General features: G+C 34.3%; 1 protein-coding gene across 1 annotated transcript; it reads left to right on the top strand.

Moving 5' to 3' along the window:
* The first annotated feature begins 103 nt into the window (after positions 1–103).
* LOC128238080 (mucin-like protein) lies at positions 104–18,210 on the top strand. Its single transcript, XM_052953656.1, has 33 exons — positions 104–237; positions 622–762; positions 1,154–1,327; positions 1,691–1,866; positions 2,042–2,191; positions 2,378–2,516; positions 3,788–3,910; positions 4,221–4,345; positions 4,434–4,739; positions 5,021–5,231; positions 5,521–5,780; positions 5,904–6,117; positions 6,271–6,513; positions 6,652–6,810; positions 7,081–7,275; positions 7,607–7,858; positions 8,310–8,511; positions 8,741–8,910; positions 9,249–9,410; positions 10,579–10,695; positions 10,861–10,998; positions 11,346–11,471; positions 11,655–11,768; positions 13,234–13,494; positions 13,613–13,738; positions 13,961–14,086; positions 14,330–14,452; positions 14,592–14,723; positions 14,851–14,928; positions 15,542–15,712; positions 16,767–16,886; positions 17,387–17,454; positions 18,067–18,210. The coding sequence occupies exons 4-33, from the start codon at positions 1,762–1,764 to the stop codon at positions 18,208–18,210; spliced, it is 4,860 nt and encodes a 1,619-aa protein (XP_052809616.1). The 5' UTR covers positions 104–237; positions 622–762; positions 1,154–1,327; positions 1,691–1,761.
* Positions 18,211–18,288: the final 78 nt, after the last annotated feature.

Raw genomic sequence — 18,288 nt, 5'->3', positions numbered from 1 at the left:
CTTGATATTTGTGATTTCCAGATTTGTGCAAACCGGATTCATATGGCGACTGCGATAGTTGGAGTTCTTGTTCTTCACCATGCGGTGGAGGACGAAAGTCACATATTTGCTATTCCTGCTTCTGGAGGCATAAGAAAAGGTTTTCTAAAGACTGCAACGAGTTTTGTTACAACGGTGGCTATTACAGCGGAGGCCGATGCCATTGCCCGGCGGCCGTCGAAGGAAGGTGTTGTGAAAGTATGTTGCTTTCTTACAATAGTATTTGATTTATTTCAGCCGATTCATAAAATAACCTAAAGATTTAAGCTTTATTCTTTATCGATACTTTGTATAGAAACATAGATTTAATAGTTCATAGAAATTCGTGCACCTAAGGCATTAAATAGGCAATGTTTATTATCATGGACAACATTTGTTTGGGCTTTATATTTATCTTTTTAAGTATGCTACTCATCGTATCCTGTTTTGCTCATTATGAAGACTAATGTACATACCAAATTCATGAAACTGTTATTGCGTATCTCTAAAATGAAGACATACATATAAGATATTCATAAGTATTGGATATTACTGATAAAAATTACTCAAATATAAATGCCTATTAAAACCCATGTTTGACAGACTTTCCAGGCAAGCGGTTAGGTGAAAGATGTCTCCGATCCTCCCAGTGTTATACATCGCTCGCTCGGTGCACTGGCAACTGGTGCGTTTGTTTGGAAGGCTACATTGCCGATAGAGCGACCAACCGGTGCAATCCTATAGGTTATAGTGATTTTTTATCATTTACATGATGGTAAATGTGTCTAGGAACAACTGTCAATAAAACCCGTTTTCTTGAAAAACATTTTTCTAAGACAAATGTTGCCCGTCTATAATCAAAATTTAAAGGTAAAATTTGAATAAATATCTGATGTTTAACATTTAGCGTTTCTCTTTTATGAATTCTCTTCCTGTGTTAACCAAGGCGTCAAAAATCCTCTATTGTAACGTTGACCTTAAGCACAGAATAGATCACAGCGTTATGGATGCCCTAGCATGTCATTACGCTTGTGTTTATAATATTTTAACAAGTCTTCACATGCTCGCAAACTTAATTCATTTGTGTCGTTTTCATTGCTCAGTTCGTGGCATTATTTCATGTTATTCTATCTAGATTGCGGTCGCCCTCAAGAGCTTGTAGGAGGAGCGTACGTCTTGGACCATAACGGAGTAACAACATATGGCGCAACGTCAACAGTCAAATGTCATGTAGGGTACACAGCAAGTAGGACGAGCGTCAGGTGTTTGTCTTCTGGGGTTTGGGAACACGCTTCGTGTGTCTCATTAAGTACATATTTTAACATATATTTTGACACAAATCTTATGAAACCAATATATATGTGTTGTTTTTTTTTACTTTGATCATAACATATAGTACTTGGTTTATGTAAATTATGGTTAATTTCTCTCGGAAAACAATAAAAAACCACACTGTCTAAGGTCTCGATAATGTCATCTAAATGTAAATATTTATCTTTTATTCTTGCACTCTTAATTGGTAATAAAAATTCCGGTATTGTCCTGATCGCCTTTTTTTACATAGTAGATGTGGGAGCATTCTCTTATGGAAATAAATCCTGTTGATCTTTGGTAATTCAAAATAATTAGAAATTCTTCCTTCAAATATACGCTTACAAATATCTGTAAACAGAGTCCTGCAATGAGTTTCTTGTCCGAGGCAGTCGTATCGCAGGCTCGTCTAGTGGAGAAGTGGTAGAAGATATGTCTGCCGAATATCGAGATTCCATTTACCAGATAAAGAGAAATAGAACAACATTGAGCGGATCGTGGACGGCAGGAGTTCAAGATCGGAAGCAATTCGTGACGGTAATGCTGCAATGAACTACGGCTATTTCAGCGCAGTTGTTTACTCTAAATAAATAAGTAACTCGCACATTAAATGTATGGATGTGCAAATATGCAGCAGACATACGAAAGCTTATCATTAAGTAATGTAAGTTTGACAGTTTTGAATAATAAATGATATTTTCTATACTTACAGATAGAGTTTAAAGAAAAGAAGGAGATAAGGGCAATATTAACGCAAGGAGCAATAAGCCTTTCACCTCGATTTATCAAAGCATTTAAATTCCTGTATAGCCAAGATTGCAAAACATACGACGTGATAAAAACTGCGAATGGAACCGACAAGGTATCTCCTGAACACTAGTTCCTTTAGATGTAGGTCACAGACGATTTATTTCAATCTTAAGTTTTTGGAAAGTTATAAACAAACAATTGATATGTCACGTGATAGGCATGGCTTGGTCGTTATCTCCATGCGCTCTCGATGGAGAAATGACTTTAATTCCTAAAAGTATAAAATGTTTCTTTTAAGATGTTTACCGGTGGGTCCGATCCTGATACCGTCGTTACAAACACACTAGCACGGGGAATAGTTGCGTTGTGTGTACAGATTCATCCCACCGACTGGAGCAACGTTATTTCTATGAGATTTGACATTTTAGGATGCAATGGTAGTAACGTATAAAGAATAATGTATTATTATTATGTATACTAGTAATTATTACTATAATTTTAAGTATTACTCACATTTAAAAAACAATGTTTTGAGAACCCTTTGCTTAAGAGAAACAGCACTGCGACTTTCATACTAATATAATATGTTTACGTTCGAACAAATGCTTTGGAATTATTAATATAAAGGTGTCTTTTAACTAATTTTGAGAAAATTTAATAATTATCAAGGGAGGGAACTCTTTCTTAGCGCCGAATGTTTAATTGTCCGCCCTTCTTTATTTTGGCGCCTTTCTCACTTGTTCTCTAGTTTTAATCCGGTTCGGACGTGTGTTTGCAAATATTTGCGTAACTATCTGCAATCTAGTGTTATAATATTGCTGACAAAAGATCAGATCGCAGAATTTCATATTTCCATTCGAAAATTAATGTTTTATGGCCAAAAGCATAATAAACGGTTTAAGAAAAATGCATTAAACTGCAATTTTTGAACCTAAATATGAATATATGCGATTTAATTTTTTATCAGCAGTCTTATATTACCGGTTTGCATTTATTTACGCAAAAATTAACGCATTCAAAATCAAAAAATCAAAAAAAAAAGTTGTCAAAACGGTAAATCTGTGAGAGTGCAGCTTTAAGACCCGATGGACTGCGTGTTATTTTCATCTATATATGTACTAATATCTTACTTACTTATTTATTTGCTTATTTATTTGCTTGCTTACTTACTTACTTACATACTGACTTACTGACTTACTTACTTACTTACTTACTTACTTACTTACTTACTTACCTGCCTGCCTGCCTGCCTACTTACCTACTCACTCACTCACTCACTCACTCACTCACTCACTCACTCACTCACTCACTCACTCACTCACTCACTCACTCACTCACTCACTCACTCACTCACTCACTCACTCACTCACTCACTCACTCACTCACTCACTCACTCACTCACTCACTCACTCACTCACTCACTCACTCACTCACTCACTCACTCACTCACTCACTCCCTCCCTCCCTCCCTCCCTCCCTCCCTCCCTCCCTCCCTCCCTCCCTCACTCACTCACTCACTCACTCACTCACTCACTCACTCACTCACTCACTCACTCACTCACTCACTCACTCACTCACTCACTCACTCACTCACTCACTCACTCACTCACTCACTCACTCACTCACTCAACTTACTTACTTACTTCAAGATAACACTATGTTCTGACTATTCCCATTGTTTTCATGTGATATCGGTTTATTGTTTCAGCTGGAATAGGTACAGCCTGCAAGACATCGTCGGACTGTATCACTGAAAAGGCCGTTTGCATAGATGGATATTGTACATGTGAAACGGGCATTTTTAATCGCAAAACACACACTTGCAACTCAGGTAAATAAAATTTGCATTTCTTTAAGGAAATATTTTATACAGTATTCTCATATACGAGCACCTATTTGGCGAACATTGTTGAATTTAGGACATGCCATTATTCAATTGACATTTTGACATCTTGTAATTCGATCATTTATTGTTGCTTTCCATTTTCAACAACATTATTAACTGACATATAACTATGGCTCATAATAGCGAGTTAACAGCAAGCAATCTTTTTCTTCATTTTATCAGTGCATTTTCTCTATTGTTCTGGCTTCATGTCGATACTTCCAACTCAACACCGCAATTTCTCCTTCGCCTTCAGTGCCACTGCTTCCGTTTGGAGCAGAGGCTGGTGACAGCTTTTTAAATACAAATACACAGTGTGGTAATGAGGTGGAATTCAAACCTGGTTTTCCGGTACAAGACGAAATGTATACAAGATTGTATGTAAGTAATTGACTTTGCAATAGTAAATATGTAAATTTAATGAATACCTTGAAAGAAAATGCTTTATGACCTTGATTGAATGTTTCAGGTTTGTACAAACGGGTATGTGAGTATTGGTATGCAATATGCCAATCCGAACCCACCTTCGAACGCGTCTGTTGTTAATGGAGGCGCCATACTTGCGCCGTTCTATGCCAACATTCTGAACGGAAATGTATCGTATAGAACTTTGGATACACTGACAAAGCCTAGCACTTTAAATGACACTAGTTTGCTTCTCATCAAACAATATCTTTCCATAACGGACAACAATGAGGCGTTCGACGTTAAATTTGCATTAATTGCAACGTGGAGCAATATGTTGCCGTATCAAACGTCCTTCCAGCAAACACTGGTAAAGTATCACTGAATCATGGTTTGTTGATTAAACAATCTTACAGAAACAAGAACAACTTTGTTTATTTTGAGTTTTTTAGGTTGAGACGTATAGATTTCAATATGTAATAAGGCTATAAATATAAAAACAGAACAGCACAGAAAAATGATTTATTTGGATTTAAACATTAAATTTCTTATCAAAACAAATAGTTATAACTCAACATAAAGGTATTCAAATAATACAGAAACAAACATAGTAGCATTTATGTGTGAATTCCTATACACAATATGTTTCAGAAAAACACTTTTCAACTTGTCATGGCATCAGATGGAATATCCACACATGCGATCTTTATTTACGGGAAAAGAATGATGAACTGGAAAATGATGAATGCAAATCGACCCGACGTGTTTGTTGGCGTTATTGATCAAGGGAAACTGCTATATAGCAACATTTTTTCTTTCAAACAACCCGTTCTTCAGTTAGACGCATATGGGCATACAAAAGGTACGCCTACATGTTTGTCATAAGTATACAAGTCTGGCATTGGACATCAAACTTATTTGGAAACGAAAGAAATAAATATAGATATATAGACATTTCAGTGTGGTAGTTAACATTAACTTATCACCATCCATATGGTAATGCTTTGATATAAGATGTAATGTATCATTATTCATTTTCAACCTGCACTATGTTTTATTGGTGATATAAAATAGTTTCTTGACAAGAAGAAAAGTGAACATTTGAAGTCGAATATATAATTTGTATATCGTGATAAATTTACATTGTTCAGGTGTGGATGGATTGATCATAAAACCGCTGACAACCTCGAATAAACGTATGGTGAACTATGCTGTGCAATGCCTTTCTTGGTACAAGTTACATATACATGAAGTAGAGTTCCAGCACAAAAGAATGGACAATATACCGTCATGCCCCTGCAGCTTATCAATGGCTAACCGTGACCCACTCGTTCGAGGAGAAACAAAAGTCAACAACAAAACAATCTGTATTGATATTTTGATTTCAGAAAGTATGGAACCCAATGGAATGGTACTTTCTTGCTTTTTGTTTGGAATTGCTTGAATTGAATCTGTATTGAACTCGTTTTAATATATTAAGTGATAATAATCCGGTAATCGCATATCTTAAATATTCATTTGCAAATAATTACAGGTATGTTGTTATGACAAAGAATCGGAACAATGGACAGGTGAAATCCCATATGCCGGTGGACTTTATGCCTTCCATCCGGATTTTAGCATGCAACAACATATTAGAGAGGATGTTGAACCAAAAACGACGTGCTGTGAAAAGTCAAATTACTGTCATTTATACTACAAGTTACGGCCTATCGGGACTTGCTATAAGGAAACCTGGTTTGACTTCGGTATAAACTGCTGTTTGTTTATTCTCTTTTTAAGTGGTTTGTTTTGTAAAGTGTGTTTGTTTTGTGCTATTTAACAGAATAAAAGTAGGTTTTGGAATGCTGGTGTTATCATATAGATTCCATAATTTATTGTCTTGATATGTTCTTGTTAAGCTGTTTCATGGGGAGATCCTCACATACTAACGCTAGATGGGAAAAGATACATTTTCAACGGCCTCGGGGAGTACACGTTATTGACTTATAAACATGGCGGGAAGGAGTTTAGCCTTCAGGCGAGGACAGAACGGGCAATAAAAGCCAATGGTCAACTTTCTGACGCGACCTTGTTTAGTGCATTTGCAGCATTTGATAGCTATAACTCATCCGTGCATGTCGAAGTAAATAATGACAATGAAGGTACTTCTATTGTTCTGAAATACTATTCTGAATGTCAACTAAAACAGTTCTGATCTTATGTATTTTCCTTCATGTATTTGATATTTAAGATGATGACGTTTAACACATTTGATTCGTTTTTTCTCTTTTTTCATCAAGGCTTTCTTGCTTTCGTGAACAAGATTGATGTTACACAAGATATTCAAAAGAAGAATAGTTCCCACTTGTTCTCAGACAGCAAACACATGTTTGTTAAAAAATATACTAGTGAAACAAAAACTACAGATGCTTCGATAGAAGTTTCATTCCTTTCTGCAGGTATTTAACATTTATGATCGTCTTAATATTATATCCTGGCTCAAATCAGGGTTTTCGTTACATCTGTGATTACTGGACTTGTCCCTGTAGTTTTCCTGTTTTATGATTTTGCTTAAATAGCCTTTTCTTTACTGTAAGGGTAAAAGCTTTTACCGTATCTAACGATATAATGACATGGGCAGGCGCTTATTAACTGTCTTTCTTTAAAATAAACAAATCAGTTGTATTTTAGATCTAAAAGATGTTTTAGAAATAACTTTCTTATTGTAGGAGTGACACTGAATATAACAGCCAGAAATGGAATGCTGTCATTAAGTACCATTGTAAAAACAGCATTACACGGACGTGTGCGAGGCCTTTTGGGAAATTTTGACGGAAATCCTGACAACGATTTTATCACACCTGACAACCTAACGCTAGATCCGAACATGAATGAGTCGGAAATATTCGATTTTGGTAAAACATGTAAGGACTGTTATTTCGTTTATTGTAATAAGAACTGTGTGCCCGGTTAGCGAATTGGTTAGAGCACTCGCTTTTCACCAAGACGACGCAGGTTCGATTCCTGGCATGGGAGCATATGAGTTTGGTTGGTAGTGTTGGTCAAGTGACACAAGTGTTTTAATTCGTGTTCTCCTGTTTCCCCAACAACATCGTGCCAACAAGTGTGACTAAGCATAAGTTAATATATCTTTCTTCACCATCGCTCTGTAATTTAGATATTTTAAACTAACTTCTTTCTCGAGATTGATGTCATTATTTAACACATCATATACCCCTTGTATTTTGACTCCAGGGGAAATCGATGCCTCTCGCTCTGCGTTTAGGTACCCACAAAAGAAAAATCACAGCAGCTTCCAAAACAGTTCGTTCGTTCCTCGATTTCTTGACACAGTTGCAAATGAAACATTTGATGCAGCGAAAGCGACATGCGGTGGATCCGAGGACCTAGCGTGTATTTTTGACCAAGTGTTCACAGAAAATGAGAATATATCCAGACAGACACTAGAAATCACAAATGCATCCCAAGCAACGGAAGTGGAACTCAGTAAGTTGAATTGTATTATGCACCTGTCTTCGTAAGGTTATATGAATTTTTAAACATCTTGATAATAAATATGCTTAAAAAAACAAAATATTTGCAGTAATTCTGAAAATTATAATATTTCTTACTGGTTTGGTCCCTATTCATCTTATGTAGCATTGTGGACATTTTTTTGGAGTTGATTGTTTGGTTACTTTAAATTATTCAATAGAAAAATCATTGACAGATCACAACTTTAAATAACTTTTTACGAAAAGTACATATAACATAAGACGGCAAATTCATAATATAATAGTTGAACTCATGAAGACGAAAATTTAACAGGTATAAATAACATAGTATTGTTATATAAAGGACTCTTTAACTTCCTTCGACTCTCGACAGGCTGACCAATATTAGGCAATTTTTATAATTCACCGTAACACCAATTTTCTGAAATATAACTCCATCATAGATAGAAGAATCCCCGATCTACAAAGCTGTGGAAAAATAGATGTCACGACAGGAAATGAAAGTTTTACCTGCGCGTTGGTGTTCGACGACAATGTCATCAAATACAACATTTTTCAAAACGTTAACCAGTCAATAGAAGTGAACCTTACAACTAAAACATTAATTTATATACACGACCCAGAGACTCCAATTCAAAATATAAGGTATTATTTACGAAAATAAATATCTAATACACTAGTACAAATTTCAGTCTGAAATATATATTCAATCCTTTTTTTTTACATTTTTCATGTTAAGAAATGCTCTGCTGGTTGGGTTTGATTAATGAACGAATCAAGATACCTGTGAGTTAATCTTGGAGTGAGCAATGCATCTCTCATTCCAGAAAATTAAAATATTTTTAGCTTTTAATATAACGTTGCATTTTTGTAGACTGGTGGTTGAAAATGCAGATGGTGGTGTCTCACCAATAGCATCAATCCCAGTATATATCTGCTCAGGATGTAGTGATCATGGGTTCTGCTTGGATGAAACGGTAGAAGAGCAACATTCCTTTTCCAGTTTTAGATACAGAAAATGCAGGTGTGATGAGCAATACACAGGTATTTTATTTTATCTCATAATAAATGGTAAGTTGTTGTAGTCAAACAGGTATCCGCCTTTGGGCGAGGTGCTCCCGGGTTCCACCTTATCATGGAATATTTTCAAGTGGCCTCTCTAAAAAGAAAATAAGTTCAATTGTTTTGTTTTGCCCTGGGAAGAACTCGAACTTGATTCATATCTGTTTTTACAACCAAGCTAAAATCATAATCAACTGCGCTGTGATTGTTTTGAACAGCTTTGAATAAACTTTGAACAGAATATCATGTTAATCAATCTTTTATATATTGGTTAAGTGAAGAAATTAAAGAAGTGTCGGTTTTCTTGATGTTCATTTAAGGTGTCAACTGCGAAAGCGACTTTGACGGCTGTGCATCAAATCCATGCTCAGGAGGGAGAAACTGTACCGATATTCCCGCCTCGAATCAGACCATTGCGGGGCTAGCATTTCGCTGCAGTAGTTGCCCCGATGGCTTTAATGACGACGGTATCAAATGCCAAGGTGAGAAGACATAACCGTATTTAAATTATGAAGTAACAGGAAAATCGTGCCCACTTATTGTTGTCGGATAATATGCCATTGCATTAGACGAAGTGATTTTAAAAAATGAAATTCCAGTTAAGATATCTTTGGGCTATATTATCAACGAACGTGAAACCAAATATCGTAATAACAGAACACTTCGTTGAATATTAAGATAGTGTCTGAAATCGAATTAAGATTTTAAACTGTATATTCAATACACCTAGTGTTATATTTTGAGTAGTACCATTTGTTTTAAAATATCATGACCAATAAAATGCCATTCGAAAATGGCACGTACGATGCGTTTGTTGCTAGGGTGACACCAATGTACAAGTATGTGAATTGCGGATGCCTGAAAATCAATAGTATTTTGATATCATTAAAAAGATTCAGAGGCAGAAAAAAATATACCGAAAAAACATTGGAAACAAGCTTTTTTGTATTGGAAGAATGAACTTTAGTCTATTTCCATAGTAAATTGCAGACATTGCTGAATGTACAGGTGACAATGGCCTGTGTCGACAAAAATGGTATCGTCAAATGATTATTGTAAATTGCACATATTAAAGTGACACTCTTATTCAAAATCAATACATACACATGTATAACAAACACAAATTTTAAGTGATAAACCCTCCACCACTTACTAAATTATGCATTTATGGAACAAATTAGTTACTGATAACAAAATTGTAACCGTGTTTTTCATAGCCGAAAACCCAAAAATATTAAATGACTGGTGAATGCTAAAAGATTTACTGTGATCTACTATAGTCACATAAGGTAGAAATACCGTGTTTTCTGCACATTTCTTTTAAATTAAACTCGGAATCCTTCATAAGAACAATTATTTTCGACATTTATTCATCCTTTCTGGTATATGCAAACAATTGTGTTACTTGCGGTAATTCTTATTTGGGAGTAAGAGTGCATCTTTAAAGAAGTGCAGGTGGCTGTGGCCTACGTGAACAAAAAATTGAATCGCGTATGGTTGCAGACAATAATAAATGTGCAGGTGACAATGACCTGTGTTAAGAAATATGGTATCGCATTATCGTATTTTGCTTATATTAATGAATGTGTTGGTGACGGGGGCAGTGTAATTTAATATGGTATCTTCTCATATCATTATCGTATTTTGCAGATATTGATGAATGTACAGGTAACAGTAGCCTGTGTGAACAAAAATGCATTAACACAGAAGGCAGCTACACGTGCGTTTGCCACGAAGGATATAGAATAAGTAGAACGGAATGCACCGGCAAGTATTAAGTTTTTTGTTTTCTTCATGGACAAGTTTTACTCTCATCGAGTTAATGTGTTAAGTTGAATAAAGCTAGAAATTGTTCCAGTGTTTAAATCATATAAGAAGAAAAACATCCATAACATATAAGCAACATTATTTGAAAGACGTCTTGTCATTCAGATATTAATGAATGCGAGGAAGCTACTCACGACTGCCCACATATTTGTGAAAATAGGCTGGGATCGTATAGTTGCAAATGCCATTTTGGATACAGACATAACGCAGCATCTATGGAGTGTGAAATAGAAACAGGATTAGGTAATGACAAGCTCTTTATTATAGTTGTGTCAAAAACGTTCAACATATTTTGCTTCTTATATTGTATCCATATTTCTTAAAGTAGTATGAACTACAGACAGCCCCAATATAATAAATAATTTCCATCAAGTAATACTTACGGAACATGCATTCTGTTGACGTTGTTAAACCAATACATGTTTATTTTCAAACATGTTTGCTTTGTTGTATTCTAACAGCATCATGTATTAACCAGTTGTTGTTTTTGTAGTCATGATTATAACTAACCAGTTGTTGCCGTCGTACTCATTGGTCCATGTCCAAGTGTATACAAATCACAATAAACAGTATACTCTATACTTTTACAGATCCATGTTCTGGCGTGAGCCTTGACTGTTCACAGGCCGACGGGTGCACTCTTGATGAAGAAAATGAAGCAACTTGTTTCTGTAATGATGGTTATGAGCTTAGAGAAAACTCAAATATCTGTACAGGTAAAACTATTTACCGAATAAAACTAATAAACGAATGCTGTGAAAATATTAAATTTATACCAATTTATTTAGATTGCCAATACAAAATTACTTCTGTCCTTTATGGGTTTGTATCTTAACGTGCCACTGTTAATGCTAGTTGTGCTAGAACATATATCTTAAAATGTTTGCATTCTACTTTAGATATAGACGAGTGTACACGAAATGTGTGTCCACAAGAATGTAAAAATTCCAATGGTTCTTACACATGTATATGCTATCCTGGATTTAAGTTGCATGGTACTAAAGAATGTATCGGTAAGACTATTTTTAGTATTACACTGTTTTTTAGTGGCTATTTTTTTTTATCACACATTAGTGGCACTTAGCGACCCTTATTGTTCTATGTCTCTGAAATACAACATATCTACTTGCACCACTCTCCGATAACCCCCATAAAACATTGTGGTAGCCTGTTTGTTTTTTAAGAAATCGGCGGATTGACCTTGATTTTATATTTACCTTTAAACGCTATGAATACCCATATGGAATAGGGATTTGGACTGACATGTTTGTTCCAAATAATGGCTTAATTCAAAATTCAGTTCGTTTCTTTGACGTTCTCTTAATCTCGGTAGTTTGCCATACGTGTCTACTTGGAGCTGTTTTCCCACACAAGACTAAATAGAGATATTTTCCAGTGGTTTGAAACACAAAAGGGATTATATCAAACACAGTAGCACGTTTGAAGGGATTATGTAAACATCACATCTATTTTGGCAATGTAAACGGATCCGTAAACATGATACTAGAATAAAGATGACAATGAATTTCCGAAGCAATCTCAACAACAGTACATTCGTGTTACCAAGAGCATCTATTTTTATTATATAAAGCCCCTCTATCAAGAAAAATATGAATGTCCTAAGGATATAACTTACCAAGACCATTTCGAAATTAATTTCAAAGTACTCACATTTTCTTCGTCTGGTAATTGTGGACACTCGTGTGAAATATATTTCTGTAACGGATATTAGTTTCATTGTCTAGGGCAAACACTCGTGAACAATATAATTATATATTTATTAATTATTTGATATATTTGACTCATTGACTGTTCCAAAGCGCTACATGAATATTTATTAATATACTGCTTGTTCTAGCTTGGATCTAGTTCGTTTCCCTGTCTTCGGTTTTTCGTTTGTGGCCGTTTAATTGTACTGTAAATACTTGGTCGATTTATGTTATTTCAAAACCACAGAATACTCGTGTTCCAATGAAAACGTTTTTCGCCAACCGTTTCAATGCGGTTTCCCAGATGATAGTGTGTATATTTAGCATGTGGAAATCATATGATTAGTACCGACGTTTTTTTTTTAATTTGATTGGTATATACGTGGTAGACAAAAAATACGCAAAAACTGCGAAAGATCAATGTGTTGTAAGCGATGTGATATATCAGTAAGTAAAATATCATGCGTTGTACACAACTATATCAATTTTATGTAACATTTTGCAATTTACTTTTTTCTTGCATTGTATCATCTGGTGTCTAGGCCCTTTACTATACAAGATATTTCATATTGACAAAATCGGCTTTTTATTTTGGAATATAATTAAGATATCTTTGTCATCTTTGCAAGGCTCAGTTTGTAGTTCTGATTTCTTTGTTTTAGTGATACAATATATTTCGGATGATACATGTTTAACGATATATGTTCACATACGTTTAACAAGAAATATATTAAATCCATTTTAAAACTAAGTCCTTTTTATATTTTAGAATGTTCTTTACCATTTTATGGAAACAATTGCGAGAAGATATGCCGCTGTTCTTCACGGGGAACGATACAGTGTCATTCAGTGAAAGGTTGCGTCTGTCAAGAAGGATGGATGGGTGAAACGTGTGATGAAGATGTCGATGAATGTGTCTATGCTATCAATCCATGTAACGATACCTACAAACGCTGTGTAAATACAGATGGTTCATTTCGATGTGATTGTATGGACGGATTTGAAGAAACCCGAGAGGGATTCTGTAAAGGTTTGTCATTATATTAAGTTTGTTTCTTCATGAATCTCACTCACAAATGATTTTGTCATTACAATGCTGGTGTAAAGACAAGTTGACTCTAGAAAGCATATATGTCAAATTCTTTCAGATATAAACGAATGTGCCAGCCCAATAATGAACGAATGTGGAAAATATATGGATTGTAAAAATACCAATGGTAGCTACACATGCGAATGCAATAATGGATACACTATGATCAAAGACAGCTGCGTCGGTAACGTATTTCTTTCTATTTTACATAAAACCATTAAAGGTGCAAGTGTTTATAACAAAGTTTAATTATGTGATTATCAATAAAAAAAAAACCTTACAATTATTAGCATTGTGTTTGACCCTGTAGTTTTATATTGCATGAGTAATTGTGTTATGAAACTTGATGATCAAGGTAATCGTGTTTTAATTTGCGTTTGGTTTCATCATTATGTTTTACTTCAAGATATTGATGAATGTTCTTTGGGGCTTTCTGGATGTGAATATCAGTGTGAGAACCTACCAGGCCGCTACAACTGCTACTGTTTCTATGGCTACAAGTTACAAAGCGACAGACGTTCTTGTCGGCAAGGTAAATGTAGTGCAATATTTGCAACAGTCATGTCAAATATCAATAAAGAGCATTAATATATTATTATTATTATTATTTGATGCTCTTCTGTTTGCATTCAAGATAGTGTGTTAAAATTAATCTTAAGTACTCTTGCATCTATTCGCCTTTGAACAGTTTAACTTTTACATGCTTGTTTTACTCATATGGTTATGATGTATATATAAATCGATTTTCTACTTTTACATGAGCTATATATTTTAGTTGAGGATCCTTGTCGTACACTAGGCAATTTTAACTGTTCTCATATATGTGTGATCGATGTTACTGCGAAATGTAGCTGCCCTCATGGATATGAACTAATTGATGATGGTCAAACGTGTTACGGTAAATGTTGGCTTATACGTGTTTGCTATGATAACCATAAATTAGCTTGAATTGAAATGAGTAAGTCGATTAATAGTTACTGTTTCTAATTGTATTTGACCTAAATCTATGTTCTTGGACGTTATGTGATTTTTTTCAGATACTAATGAATGTTTAAATGAGGAATTAAATAAATGCAGCCCTAACAACACATGCAAAAATACACTGGGATCGTACAAATGCGACTGCGAATATGGCTTTAAACTTTCTAATGATGGACGTACTTGTGAAGGTAAGTTAATGGGAAACTAGTTTAATTGTTGTTTTATAATTATTACACTACACTAGTTTGATACATTTCATATAGAACATCTGTTATATAGTTTTATTTTGTTCATTTTTTGTTTTTATATTTACAGAATGCGATATTTTCCACTACGGACCAAATTGTAACAAAGAATGTAACTGTTTACACGGTTATTATGACAAAGTTAAGGGTAAGTTCAACGTTATACATATTAGGACCTACCAGATCTGATATTCAAAACTGTTCTTGCTCCAAATTAACAACAATTAATTGATGGTGAAGTATGAATAATGGATCACCAATGAAATCAAATGAACAATAGCATCGACTTGATATTATATTTTTATTATGTAATGGGTAAAACTCGGGTAAAAGCTTCAGTTTATGCATAGCCCTAACCATATGTGCATATATAGACACGAGAACAACATTTACATTGCCCTTGTCTTTTCTATAAAGAAAACGTGACGTTTGCATGCAGCGCTCGGCTTTATAACGGCACTGTTCATTTCATTAATGCAATCTCATTTGAAAAGCATGACGTTAATTGACAATGCTGAACGACTTGGTAAATTGTTCTTATAATTGTATCTGAAATAATCCATGACTTAAAATCCAAGCACATAAAACGGACAAAGAGCAGTGTTAATACAAAAATAATCCCTGAAGGATTTGCAAAATTGCAACCGAGCATTCTTTTTGCATGAACGCATTTGAATTAAGAATCAATCGTTTATTGATCTTTAATTTGGCATAAGTAGTTCGTAAACCACAGAAAATTAAGGCAACCCTTTATTTTCTAGGATGCAACTGCACTGAAGGCTGGTCTGGGGAAAACTGTGATGCTGATTTAGATGAATGTAACCCTCCTGATGCATACAGTTGCCCTGGGAATGCTACATGTATTAACACACTTGGAAGCTTCATTTGCAAGTGTTCCACCGGTTACACACTAGAAAATGGGACCTGTACAAGTAAGACTGTTAACAATCATATATAAATAATTCACATTCAATAAGTGTTAAAGGTCTTCAAAACATTATTAATTACTTTTATCATAATGATGGCAAAAATACCCTGTTAAGAAGCACACGGTTCATGCACTTAGCGAGAGACACAGAACGTCACAATGAAACACGGACATTATACGAATACATAGATAAGTTATTAGTAAGTGTTGCAGTTACCATCTTGGTTCAGTCCGCAAACACCTTGAAAAAACTGTCAGAACAGAAAGTAAAGAGAGGTTAAGGTACTCGATGTACAAATAAGCTTCTCGTTCCATCAAGCAAATGGTCATAAAGATATTTTCATGCCTTGTGACCCAATATGATTTTGGTATCCTGTGAAAGGGCATTACTTGCTTATATATAATATGTAAAAATACTACTTAAAATAAATGACTGAAAAAATAGAAAAAAATAAGGTTATGCCAGTTTGTATTTTCCTCCTTTCTTTTAAAGTGACACTCTTATTCAAAATCAATACATATACATGTATAACAAACATATATTTTGAGTGATAATACTATTACTACTTATTAAATAATGCATTTATGGAAAATATTAATTACTTATAAAGAGATTTTAACTGTGTATTAAAAGCGGAAAATGCAGAAATATTAAATGATTGGTGAATGCTAAAAGATTTACTGTGATTTTCTATCGTGTCATTAGGTAGAAATACCATGTTTTCTGTACCATTCTTTCAAATTAAACTCAGTTTCCTTCATAAGAACCTTTAATTTCGACATCTATTCATCCTTTTTGGTAAATTAAAACAATTGTTTTAATTGTGCCAAATCTTATTTGGGAGTAAGAGTCGTCTTTAACTAAAATCAGACATGAAATGACTTTTTTGCAATCTTTTTATGCCAAACAAGCTTGTTACTAATATATTTATATTCGTAAAAGACTTTCCATATACATAACAAAGCTATATGATCACCAAGAATCCAAAATAAACAATATACTTTAATGAATATTTTTAAATAAATTACAGATATGTGATGTATATTTTCTCTTATAGATATTGATGAATGTCTGCATCCATCACTAAACAACTGCGATCAATTATGCGAGGATACTCCAGGGACATATGAATGCAAATGTCATAAAGGTCTCTTCTGGTCAGACTTGGCATGTACAGGTAAATCACCAACAAAGACGTTTTTGACCTCATATTGGTCGGGTTGGTTAACAATGAGTCAATCGGAACACCTCGGCCATTTTCCATTGAAAATCAACTTCGGATGTATGTAAATGCATAAGTTCACGTAGTTCATAAAGTTAATGATAATACTATTAATTAATTGTAGCGTTTTAACGTATTTGAATTACAAATTTCAAATTGATTCCCAGTGAAATATATTATTGCATTGGTAATTAAGATTCCTAAGAGTAAAGTTCTTAAGCTTAACTGCTAAACTAAAATTACTGTGCGATCTATATGTAGAATTCTGACATTGTATATCGTCCACATACATATCAGATTGTTTTTTCTGAAAATGGTCGAGTTGTTCCAATTGACAATGAATTTTCACTCTGTCCTTAATTTGTACGGGTTGGCGTGATTTCGTTTATTTGGAAAAAACACTTATTCAAATGAATTGTCAGAAATAATTAAAACTGAAAAAAATGTTTTTTTAGATATTGATGAATGTAGTCCAGGAAAAGGCAGTTGTGAGCAAGGTTGTCATAACACTCATGGGAGCTACGTATGTTCCTGTGAAGAAGGGTTTTCGCTGGATTTGTCTAACAGACAGTCTTGCATAGGTAATGTTTTTCCTATGATATCTATGAAGATGACTTATATAGAAAAAACTTATATTGTCGAATAATGAAATAACGTCTGTTCTGAATTGAATTGTTTTTTCTCAAGTTTACTTATTGTCTAACATTTTACTTTCAGTTGAATCTAAATGTAATCAAACCGAAGAGAGCTTGTGCCAGCCCAACTCACAGTGTGTTAAACAGGGAAATGACTCTAAATGCTACTGCAAGAAAGGATTTTCCACAAAAGCAAATAACGAATGCATTGGTATGATACACTACATAATTGATGTTAATTTAACAAGTATGGCCAAAAAATTTCGAACTATGTTTAGATCAAAACCAAATTTTAAGGGAATGTTTGAGGATAAATACCGGTCAAGAGGATTTGATTTGTCTTTCCATCAAATAAACATCATAATGTCTAAGTGATCGTTTTGAGGGCCAACAATTAATAAAAAAACAAAACAATGTACATTTTCCCTCGTTAATTAATTAGAAATTATTTCAGACTCTATCATAGTTATATACTCTATATATGTATCTTTTAATTTCAGATATCAATGAATGCGAAGGAAAATCGAACCCCTGTGATCACTTTTGTAAAAATACGCAAGGAAGCTATGATTGTATGTGCAAAGATGGGTATTTCCTCAAAGAAGATAAAAGATCGTGTGAGGGTAAAAACAAAATTTCAATAGTGTAAATTGCTTTAACTTTGCGATGTTCTTTCTCGTGACGTTTGGATTTAGCAAATGTTGTAACGGTTATTTTGATAT

This window comes from Mya arenaria, chromosome 6 (assembly GCF_026914265.1).
Source record: "Mya arenaria isolate MELC-2E11 chromosome 6, ASM2691426v1".
Lineage (NCBI taxonomy): Eukaryota > Metazoa > Mollusca > Bivalvia > Myida > Myidae > Mya > Mya arenaria.
This window is presented reverse-complemented; position numbering and strand designations above follow the sequence as displayed.